This window comes from Kryptolebias marmoratus, linkage group LG12 (genome assembly GCF_001649575.2).
Source record: "Kryptolebias marmoratus isolate JLee-2015 linkage group LG12, ASM164957v2, whole genome shotgun sequence".
Classification (NCBI taxonomy): Eukaryota; Metazoa; Chordata; class Actinopteri; order Cyprinodontiformes; family Rivulidae; genus Kryptolebias; species Kryptolebias marmoratus.
In genome coordinates, this window is record NC_051441.1 from 22,215,402 (window position 1) to 22,227,894 (window position 12,493).

The 12,493-nt window shown below is 37.1% G+C and overlaps 1 protein-coding gene across 8 annotated transcripts in view; it reads left to right on the forward strand.

Moving 5' to 3' along the window:
* si:dkeyp-72e1.9 (syntaxin-binding protein 4) overlaps positions 1–12,493 on the forward strand; it is a 129,873-nt gene that overhangs the window by 27,272 nt on the left and 90,108 nt on the right. For all 8 annotated transcript variants that reach the window (XR_005233852.1, XR_005233853.1, XR_005233855.1 and 5 more), the window contains exons 3-5: positions 1,469–1,564; positions 10,107–10,176; positions 10,258–10,332. Coding sequence is in view for 3 of the 8 variants with exons in the window: in XM_037978726.1 (XP_037834654.1) it covers positions 1,469–1,564; positions 10,107–10,176; positions 10,258–10,332 (241 nt within the window). In the remaining 5 variants the exon portion in view is untranslated. The remainder of the gene's footprint in view (positions 1–1,468; positions 1,565–10,106; positions 10,177–10,257; positions 10,333–12,493) is intronic.

Consider the following 12,493-nt stretch of genomic DNA (forward strand, 5'->3'; position numbering starts at 1 on the left):
AACTGGGGGACGCGTGAAGGACCCAGCCAAGATGGCGGCCGTGCTGACTCGTCAGCTCCAACAGACAGCGCCAGTCTCCGAGGTGTCTATGAACAATGTCTATGATGGCTGTAACAAGCTAACATTTGTTGTTTGTTAGCGCTCCAAACCAAACTTCCAGGTCACCTAAACCCGACCAAATAAATATTAAAATCAAACTCTGTCCTCCTGCCCGTTTTTCCATTTCGTGTTTTTGATCTTAGCCTAAAAGTGAAATATAAAAAAACAGGCTTTTTTTTTTGTTTTTGGTGTTATAATGAAAAGCAAAAAACAAAATAAACAGTCCGTTTTTCATTATTTGATTTTTGATAGTTAATTGAAAATGGAAAGAACGAATGATACACGGATTTCCCACCGCTGCTTTATATCAGTTTTGTATTGTTTTTTATGCATCAAATTAGGTAAAATTAAATGAAACAAACACCATTTTTGGACTCTTTTCTTTATTTTTTAGTTTTGAAGTTTATTGATTTTTTTGTTTGACACAGTGTGAAAGACTGTTTACAGTTCAAATTGGATGAAAAGAACAGTTTTTTCCTTTAATTTATTCATTTCCATCTGATAAATCCTGCCTTGGTGTAACACAGTCTGCTTCTTCAGAGTCTAGGTACTAGCAATAATTTTTTCTCTGTCTTTTTGAGATTTATTATCTGTTTAAAATAAATGGGGAAAAAATTCACATTTGGCATTTTTATTTTTTCCTGTTGTGCAAAATCTGCATTGAATTGTCACCCAAAAACTGAGGTGCCAAACCATGACTTATATGTAACGTTACACCCCTAGTAGGTAATAATTCATCAATAAATATTTTCTAAATCAGTAGAATTGTTTCATATGAACAATTAGATATACAGTTAGCCCTTGTAGTTGACTATAGCAGTGACACTTTATATTTTTGTCCTCTCTGAAGCACAATAGAAAATAGCACTATAGCAAATGTGAATGACAGGACAAGGGTATGTAAACAGTCTTCACATCATAATATTTTAAATCACATTCAGACTTAGTTTTTAAAATAAACAAAATGATGGAGATGAAGAATGACCTCAGAGCTGACTTATCCTGTCACTTTTCTTCTGTCAGCAGACTACTATGGGACTGTGACAACTGTTGACCAATCCCCTAGCTTCCCTGAGTTCACAATTTTTAAAATCCCATCTGTGCTTGGTTATCATTATGCATTTATGTACACCGATTAGAATTACATGGATGAAGATGTTATTATTGAATAAAAAATGGGGAAACATATAAAACAGTGAAACCATGGTTAGTGCATGAGCTAAATCTCACTGAACTCTTATTAATGGTATGTACCTGAATTAATGTTCACCTGAACATTTAGTTTTTGGTTCCAACATGATTTCAAAAATGATTAAAACTACTGAATGTTCTGCGCTGATGGGACTTTTTTCATTTTTTCTTCCAACAGGAATTAAAGTGATTGGTGGGGTGAAGGAGCAAACTGGAGAAGAGTTTGGAGTCTATGTCAAAAGGGTTTTATCTGGTGGCCTTGCTGCAATTGATGGTTAGTAGAGCTTTTTTGTCAATGAAGTCATTCTGTCCAATTTGCAAAAAAAAAGATAAAGTACAAGTAAAGGAATAAAAACATATTGTGCATCTCAAAGGGAAAAGACACTTTTGGAGAAAGTTTTTGTAAGGAAAATAATTGCATTATCTTTCAACACATAGAACAATAACAAACATATAAAAAAGGCTCCAAATTGATTTTCCAATTTAGCCAGACATTTAAAGGACATTAAAGGTATGCTACGGGTTTCCTGTTTGTAATACTGGATTTAAACAGTTAGACTGTAAAATGTAATAAGAGAATACCAAACAATGCATCCCATCTTATAATGTTGTTGCATCAAGATTCTAGTTTATAGAAGCTGCCATGTTGTATTTTTGAACCAGAGTCTATGCACTAGCGATGTGTCACTTTAAGTCCTGCCTACTATCCTGCACACAATCACGTCACATGAGCTTTATTTTAGGCATGAGATAAGTAATTACAATGAAACTTGTTAGAAAAATTAACATGCAGCAGCAAAGTAGAAACTATGTGAATCATTTATTTTTTTCAGGTGAGTTGACACCTGAAAGACCTGAGGTTTGTTTTTGTTTTTCAACAATGTCAATGTCCCATTGATTTATGTAGAGAGGGAGGGAATTTAAACTTATACTTGAATCCTCTGACAGACTATGAATCAGTCAGAAAAGAGTGAAAACACTGAGATCACACTATTTAGGAGCAAAATACCCACAAGTTTATAAATAGGAGTCATTTAAATCCCCTTACGCTGATCTTACTGACATCAACCTAAAACTCATTGTAGATAATTATTTTTGGCCTGTACTTAAAATAGCCTAAAAAAATCATTACATTTCACCATAGTTAAAAAAAAACTAAACTAAATTAAAGATGAATAACCTTGGACTGTCAATCAGAACATTGCTTGCCCTTATGTAGAAACAATCACATCCCTCATTTTGCTGCTCCATTTTATTCCATAATTAGGCGCCCATGAGTGTAATGGTACATTTCATTTTATGATGTCTCAGTACAGACATTTTAGATGTATACATGAACTAAATGATGAATATGTTAGTCACTGGTGATCACCATCCCCATCTAGAAGTGGATGCAGGTTAATTTAACTGCATTTTACCAATTGCCTTGCCAGAAAAGAAGCAGATGAAGATATTACCTAAACACTACATCAACAATTCTTGAATGGTTGCTTCAGAAAAACATGCAGAAGCCTAAAGACCTGCCTGACTTAGTCAAATCCGCTGTGTGAAAAAACTCTGGTCACAGTGAGCATGACCAGCTGCCTCAGAAGGAAAGAAGAGCTTCATGTACACAGTAGAAGATGAAGGTACAATAATTAAAAAGCTATATTGGCTTACCTTGAGGGATATTTTTGTACCTTAGAATGTAAAAAATGTACCTTTTAAGGTACAAACAAAACATTTGAAAATGTATTAGTCCACTGGGACTTTCTTAACCTGTTGGACTAACTAGACACGCTGCTTAGGAGGACTGATATATTCAGCAGCCTCGGCACCATTGGCATAAACCTGGACTATCCATGCTCCGCACACATACATTTGTGTAGGAACACAAACTTTGTTGAGTTGAGATAACAGCAACAAATTAAACAAACAGTATCGTGCAAAAGTTTTAATATTAGCTAATGTTGCATTATTTCACTCTGTTATGTTCATTATGAGAAAGAGCTGAAAATTATAAACAATGGGATCTTGTTTGGCTAGCAATTAGCCCAGCCTGGACAAAGACATTTGTCCTTTTCTCCAGGCTTTGTGAAAAGGTACTAACTACTAATTTGACAGAACATCACTTCAACATTGAGTAGACTCTCTCTTCAAGCATTAGGCCACAAAATTCATGAAGTTGTGCCACTTTTATTGTCAGTGTCACAGTTTTTTTTCCTGAAGTTTAGTTTTCCAGTCATCTTGTGCATGAATAGACAAAAAAATTCCATACATAAATAAAGAAGAAACAAGCCAAACGTAGAAGTGAATGTTGACGCAGTGGTCAGACTTGTCAGACTGAAGATCTCTGGAGTGACAAAATAAGTATTTTTGGGGATTCTCTTGTGAGTACAATATAAATAAAACACTTCACTGCATTGTCATGGCCTACTTTGTGTGTGCCATAAATGATGGATATAGGACACAGCCTTTCAAGTGAAGCTTAATGTTTGATTTGTCTTTTTTGAGAGAATCTGATGATACTTTCAGAGTAAGTTAAAGATGTTCACAGAGAAAAACAGAAAAAGACAATTTTCCATGAAATGCCGTTCACATGCCTAGGAATTCACAAAGGCTATGCTGGATGAGCTGCAGCTTCTTCTTTTCCTTTTTAGCTGCTTGTACATATAGTACAGTTTGCACAAAAAGGTTGGGTACACCATGTTCCACATACACGTTGGGATGTCTAAAAATATATGTTGTGTGAAAGTGTGCATAAATATACGCAGACTTTTGACCTGCTGTGAGAATGTGCAAACATTTTCAGCTAAACTACAAAGTACTGAAACTCGTGTGAATACACTGAATATGAATCCATTTGGTTTTCTGAACTCAAGGGCGTTTGAACACAATGTTTTCCCATGAGTTTGAACATTTTAGGTTTTAACCCTAACGATAAAACCGAACCACATTTAACCTCAGACAACATAACATATAACATGCCTAAAAAATGATGAAACAGTGTAAACTGTAAAGTTTGCTCTACTTTTGTCATGTGTGCATTGGTGACTGCACACTTGTGAGGTGCTCAGACAGCTGAAGTACATAAAATGTATTTGAACTGTGGGGGTGCTTCCATTCACACTGAGAAGAAAACTGTGTTGGATCAGCATAGTAATTTGGAAAAGGTCATGTGTGATGATTCCTAAGGTGGACGAGGTGCAGATAATGAGTAAAATCACCCGTAACTGTGAAACAATAGCTGCTTTAGAGATGCTGGAAGACATCACCAATGGAAGAATCTACCTCTCTTCATCTAACCTAAAATACTGAAGCCTGGAGAGTCTGAGATGAAGCTCTTGAGATGTGGTATTTCTGTGAGCATTGCATGGTCTGACCTTGGGGTGAAATTGCTAGGATGTCCAATCCTGGGAAAACTGACAGCTGTCTTAAATGTTTTCCACTTGTGAAAAATCTTTCTCTCTGTAGAATCATGAACTCCAAATAGTTTGGAAATGACCTTTGACCCTTCCCAGATGGATAGGCAGCAACAGCTGCTTCTCTAAGGTCATTGCTGATGTCTTTTTCCTGCTTTTAAAGAGATGCTCAGACCTGGCAGATACTGTGGATGCAATTTTTCACATACAGCTTTTCCATTTTGGCTTTGTATTTGTTTAATAATAAAGACATAGTGGATTCTGTTGTGTGTTTCTGTACACTTAAGATTAGAGGTGAATAATTTTAGAACCTGATAAAAACCAGGGGGCTCATTTATAAAAAAAATGTGTAGCATGCATACTACAAGTGTATGTATGCCCCAATAGCAAGAATGACGTACACCAAAACCTTCAGGTTTATAAAACCATCTGCACACTTCGCAGCAAGCAATTTCCCTTTATAAATCTCATTTGTACCTACAAGGTCCCACTTCAGGTTCTGCCCTCCACACACCCACATTCAACTGTAAATGGTTGATGTAAAGCACCTCATGAATGTGAAGGTGTATTTAAATGAGCCAGATGATCAATGTTATTTCATGGTTACCAATGGCAACCACGGAGAAAAGAGCGAAGAAACAAAATTTCACTGAGGCAGAAATCGATGTACTGGTGATGAGGTGGAGAACAAAAAAAATATTTTAGGAGCCACAGTAGTGCTGTTACAAATAAAAGGAAGCATTGTGAGTGGCAACATGCTGGGAGTGGGACAGAGAGGACCTTGGCTGAGGTGAAGAAAAAGTGGTCAGACTTTAGAGTGGAGGAAAAAAAGCAACTAACCGGCCACCGCCAGGGGATGTCAGCTATAGGTGGGGGTAAGGGCCTACCGAACTAACACCTTTTGAAAGGAGTATGGCCGAAAAGTGATGGTCTGCCAAAAACTGATCGGGTATGAAACTGTGAGAGAGCGTGCACGGGTTTGAGCGGTATTAAAGCGCGCCTCCTCTGGGCTCTGTGGGTTTGAAAGGAGGTTAGGAGGCAGCGCCTGAGGAGGGAGCCACTGTTCCCTCGTGTGTTAATCTGTGGTACACATCATCCAGGTGATCATCCAGGGAGAGGAATGTGATGGGGAGGAAACTTTGAAATGTTGCATCAACTTTTATTTAAGCTTTAAGTTGGCTTAAAGGCCTTTTTTATTTGAAAGGTCCTTATGGCTCGCCAGCAGAAGCATAAATAATACTGCTGATTTGAAAGCTTATGATAAAGTCGATCTAAGATTAAAGTTTGATTATGGAGTGAAATTAAAGTAATCATGGATGGATAAATAATCAGTAATCAGTGTGGCTTCAATTTCCTACTTCACCATCTGTCGCCAGTTTCCCCGTCTCCAAAACAAGCGTATATGGTACGCATGCCTCCGATTTTGCATGAGGGACCAGACATTTTCCCGTCTAGTTTGTGTTTTATAGATCACAAACTTTGCATGGAAAGTGACGTACGCAAGTTTGTCCATTCGGCAGTTTTATAAATGAGACCCCAGATTACTTTATTTTGTCCTGCTGTAGAAAACCCTGGACCTGAGAGAGGGTGGACTTTCTTGTTCTCTAGTAGTGCATGTACTGCATGTGAAAAAGTGATGTGCTTATAATATAATTGAAGTGGTTTCTGGTATCATTGTATTAATATCAGATTTTGCTGAGGTTGAAACTTGCAAGTGACTGAAATATCCTTGCTTAGAGTCAGAATGTCTATCAAAAATGTTTATTTGTGAAAATGATTGTTTGAGAGTAAAATCTTGTGTCCTACTGTTATCATAAAGATAATTTGGGAAAATATAAGTATTGTTGCTAGCCTCAGGGAAAGATGCAGATTGCAGATCTGTCTAACAATGTAAAAACCTATTTAATATAGATGCACTAATACCAACACCAGTACTGGGTATCAATTCTAATAATGTGTCCCAGTACCTGCTGTTGAGGATATTAATATTATTAATAGTTGTAGGAGCTAGCTTAATAATTAGAAAATATTAATACAGTTCTAAAGACAGTTATTCATTATTGAATATTAATGATTATTGAAAACCAGGAACTAATAATTAAGTCCTCCTGTCAGTCTCAGCTGTGTGTTGGTCAGTGGTGCCAACTTTGAACACATTTAAGACCTACAGGACAGAAAGGGAAGGTGAGAATCTGAGCAATCACCTTTGTGAATAGCAGTTATCACAATGATGAAAAACCATTTCTGAAAAAGTTTAATAGGATTTATTATTGGTAAACAACAATGATTAAAACCAGTGTTATTAACTCAGTAAACACCTTTGTCTACTAGACTATCATGTATACAAAATATCTAATCAACAACAAAGAATCTCACTGTTATCACGAGGGTGTGTGTGAATGGAGAGGACAACTAATTATGAAACAACTAAGGGAACAAAGAAGACAGAATGTGGTCAGTAAGGTCTGGTCACACAATGGCAGCTGTGACATCAACCCTAGACAAAGGAAGGCATAGGGCCATTTTTGTAGTCCACAAGTTGCGTGGAGGATGTATGATCATGTGTCGGATACATGGTACAGAGGACAACAGATCATATGAAGAGCAGGATACTTAAACCAGAGATGCATCGATCCGATATTAATGTTTGTATCGGTCTCGATATTGATCGGGTATTAGTGACAATGTGACAGATCCATACAGGCAGATCTATTCAGTCTAATTCTATGCTTTGTGCTCTGAGCGACCTTGTGCGCTAGCAAACTCACAGATTGTTTCCAAAATGGGCCGAGCGAAAGGATCAGCCATCTGGAACTATTTCACACTACCTGAGCCAACACATTCGACAGCTACGTGCGATACGTGCGCAGCGACTGTTCCAAGGGATGGCAATGAAAGTTCCAGCTATAACACTAACAACTTCATCAAGCATCTCCAGAGATTTCCCCCTAAAGAGCACGCTGAGTTCAACAAAAAGGAGGCAGCACAAAGCAGCTAACTTTGAAGGAGATGAAGGAAAGGTGTTTTAAGTGTCTTTGATGGTTGTAGATAATCTTTTAGACAAGATTCTGACATTTCTGTGGATACCACACATCTCTATGTTTAAACACATAAGGAAGCAGAAAACCAGTGCAATTCCTAGTATTGGGGTAAACTCCTTGATACCAGAGAAAATGGGGAAGTATCTTGGGTTTGTGTGCAGGGTGGGAAGTGTGTTCACTTGAAGAGGAAAAAAGTGCAATCAGGTCCAAACTCCAGAATAAAGTTCAGTTTACCTCACAAATTAATCTCATGCTTTAGGTCCCCAACACCATCCTCATAAAACCGTTCTGATCCCACAGTACTGATCCCCCTTTGCTGCAGTCAAATTCAGAGGAGCAATGTCAACTGTGACATAGTAGTTTGTTTTAGTTGGATGTAGCTGTTGCAGTAATGCACCATAAAGCTATTTGTTAGCCACCAATAAACACCAGGAAACTAAAGGGAAGCAGGGAATTCAAAGTGAGCCGTGGTGACTCAGGCCCTGTTCACATCCGTTTCAGGTGATCCAACTACACATGGAGCTGATGCCTCTGTTCACATTTAGTGGTAAACTGTGAACTGTGTAATATTTAGTGATTGGATGTCAGTGACCCACGCTGTATGCAGATCCACACACAGCCACGTCCCACTCAGGACTGTCAGTGACATCAGCAGGGCTGCTGGTTCTGTAAAAATGACAATACATCCAGACATCTGAAGTGTGCTATTACTTTGAAATTAATATGGTCCAGATCCATTTAAATGACATTTTTATTGAGTTCTCTCTTGATAAGCTTAATTACATAAAGAAACAAAATGATCACTGTCTTCACAGAGCAAACATGAAGCTCTGCCACTGTTTGTTAGAGCCGTGCACTGCCAGTTGTTTTACAGCTTCACTGTGAACAAAACATCCCTACTGTATTTAATTATGTGAAAATATTATGCTACAATATTTTTCGTCTGTGATTGGCCTACCTTACATACCTTACAGAGATCCACAGCTGTGGTCCAACAGCTCTAAAACATGAAACTAAAATGTGCATTAAGACAGTTCAGACCTGTATTTAACACTGCAATTAGAGGGTTAAAATGTGCTTTAAAGGACAGGTCTGAACAACTGCAAAGTAAAACTTACTGCAAATTCTGCTCAGCATAGCTGTCTGGAGGAAGGATGAAATCAAGCCCTTTCAACATAACGTCACCTTCTTAAAATAATTGCCTAAGTCATTTTTTGCAATTTTTCAGGAAACACAAAAAACTGAACCATTTGTTGATTGTAGAGATGATTTAGGCAAAAAAAATCATTTTTGAAAAAAAATGACTTAGGCAATTATTTTAAGAAGGTGACGATAAGCAAGTTAATAGAACATCTAAAAAAAGTGAGTTTAAAGAGTTTACTAGTAGCAGCAGGAAGCAGCAGGAGTTTCCAGACGCTCTCATCACTCACCAGTGGGAGCTTTAGTAAAAGACTACTGCTGTCCTGCTCCAAAAAGGAAGCTCCTCTGATTTTCAAACTCCTTTTTAAAATAATTGTAAGAAGTGACACAGGAAGTAAATCAGTAAAGTTTGTGTGGTGAGGCAGAGTCTGAAAGAATCACTTCAACAGATTATTCAGGATAATCTACAAAGATCTACTATATGTTTCAGTTTTCAATTCAGCGTGCATCTTGAAACGCTGTCAGTTAAAAACAAAACGTTATGGGAAGAGGAGTTTGGAGCGGATCAGATGAGGTGGTTCTGGTGGACAGCAAGGGGGCGGGGTCTCTCTGTCTGCACCCGTCTTCACCTTAAAGCTCTGTTAGTTCATGATAAGCAGGAACAAAAAGTCTGTTTCATTAAAAGAAGGTAAACAGACAGATGGACCAGGTGTGTGCAGATGTTGCTGAGGCTGCTGAATGTATCAGGATGCATGATCAGCTTGTCCGGTGGACTGATACATTTATAAACCTGATTTATGCTCCGCACACACACATTCAGGTAATAGCACGATTATTGTTCCAATATTAAATATTGGATGTACAGTGATAAAAAATCAAATAAAAGAATAAAACCGTATGATGTATGATATTAGAGTTTAACAGTAAATTACTCACATATATCCTGCAACAACTGGTATGCTGGAGAAAATCACTGCTGGGCACAATAAATTGTTTCAGATTTAATGTCAGCAACTTTTCAAAATATAGCTGTCCTTCTATCTGCATTTGACAAGAGAACTGCTATTTAAAGTTTAAAAAGAAACTTTACATGGTTTTCTTTTAGCTTGTTACTTTTTTCCACAGATGAAACCACTGTTGGTGCCAAGAGGACAGTTCTGCAACTTATTTATCTAACCAGCTGAGTCAGTGTTTGCTACAGGACTGACAGGTGGTTTGTTGTTGCTTTTCACAGGAAACTTATTATCAGGAGACCAGATCCTGGAGGTGAATGGGGACAGCCTAGTTGGAGTCACAAGTGAAAGGTAATCCTCCTAAAAACTGTAGAAGCTGTCTGATCACAGATCAGTACTGTAAACATGTTGTTGTACATGTGTGTTTCACAGAGCTGTGGACATCTTGAGAGCAGCCTCTGCAACCAATCACATGCGCCTTCTTATAGCCAGAGATGAAGAAGCAAAGTAAGCAATGGGAAAGAAGTTTGTACAATCATTCTGAATCTTTTTATACATAAAGCAGTTTAAAGCCATTCATGGGGGGAATTGCTTTGAGAAAATTTGACCTTCTAATTACTTCAGAGGATATTGTCCAACATATGTTTTGCATTTATGTTTTTCTAGAAACTGCATTTATGGTAAATTTAACAAAAATTCTCCATAATTTGTTTGTGGCAAAAAAAGCAAAGTAGAACAAACAATATAGAACAATTAATTAATTAGCTAAATAATTAAAACTAGTTTAAATAAGAGTTTTGAGGTTAATTTTTGTAAGTTAACTTTGTCCCCCAGCAGCTTGTACCTGGGATCTTGTTTATGATCCACACTTAATGACCATAGATGAGAGTTGAAATATAGATGGACCAGTAAATTGAGAGCTTTATCTTGCATTAAGCTCTTTCTTCACCAGTATTACCAGAGCAACACAACTTACTATTGCAAATAGGACCCTTATCCATTGATCCATCTCTCACTCCATCCTTGGATAAGATGCCACCATATTTGAATCCTTTGTTGAGGCAGTAACTCCACCCCAACCCAGAGGGAGCATTCCACCTTTGTCTAATTTAGAATCTCAGCCTTGCACTTAGAGGATCTGACTGTCATCCCAGCTGCTTAACACTCGACTGTGAACTGTCCCAGTGCACGCTGAAGGTCATGGCCTGAAGACGCCAACAGAACCACATCATCTGTATAAAGCAGATGATGATCAGGGACCACATACTTCTGCAGCACACAAAAGGCCTTGGGGAACATGACTGAGAGCTTTCCCCAGCTCCTTTTAACACTTCTGCAAAGATTTAATCCACGGTTCCACCTACCAGAAGGAAACCAAAGGAAAATTCTGAAATGGCCAATGTGGCTTTCTTTTCTGCACATGAAGAATTATTTTTTAAAAAGCAGCCTGAATTTTGTTATGCATTCTGAAATAATTTGTAAAAATTAATTTAGTCTTAACATTTTTTAAATCCACTTTAACATATAAGACTCCAGTTTTGTATGGTGAAGATATAAAAACATTTATTGGAGTTACTGTCAGTTTACTGCTCTGCATTATTTAAATACAAAACAAAAGTGATAAGATAAATCTGTTTTTTCCCTTTACCAGACCAGACACGATATTCATTCCTATAGTGAATGAATCAACTCATAATAAGAAAGATGTTATTAGACTTTGACCATTTTATGAAGAGAAATGAAAGCTGTAGCTGTTTTGGTCAAAGTTTTAAAAATGTTATCTATTATTTTATATGATATTGAGATATGTCACACTCAAAGTATGTGTTGAGCTTGACTCTCAGCTACTATCACATCAAATTTTAGCTCAATATATTTTGATAACAGACAAACAGAGTTGACTGAAATGTTGAAGTTTGAAGCAAAGATCTTGCACAATAAGTAACATTTAGAGTGCGTGTTTTGAATAACTCTTTGATACAATCACACCAAATTTGAGTACAATATCAGAAAAATTACTTGAATTATAGCCATTTTTGTGCTGTCTAAGGTGAGTAAGCTTTGTCAACCATCTAGAATGGCGTTGGCTCCAGACGTTAATTAGTTGTAGACGTACATCCAGTGATGATTTCCCGAAAATTTTAAAAAATCTGTACAGTGGTTCATGAGATAATTTGCTAAAAGACAGAAAGAGGTGGCTAAAAATATTGTAGTAAATGGCAAAATTCTGAACAAAGATTTTGTACAATCTCTTAGTATTCATAATGTGTTGTAAAAGAAACTTAGCAAATTTTAGGTCAATATCTGTAACACTGGCTGTTGTAGTTGTAAACATTTTTCAAGTCAGTGGGCTGTGGCAGCTATCTTGAATCGTGTTGACTCCAGAAACAATCAGCTGTAGATGTACATCTAATGAATACTTTCTGATTAAAATCCCTCTAGTGGTTCATGAACTATTTTGGTTACATGCAGTCACAGAAGAAAACCAATCAACCACACACAGGCACAGATGAAAAACATATACAGGTGCTGGTCATAAAATTAGAATATCATGAAAAAGTAGATTGATTTCAGTAATTCCATTTAAAAAGTGAAACTTGTATATTATATTCATACATTACATACAAACTCATATATTTCAAATGTTTATTTCGTTTAATTTTGATGA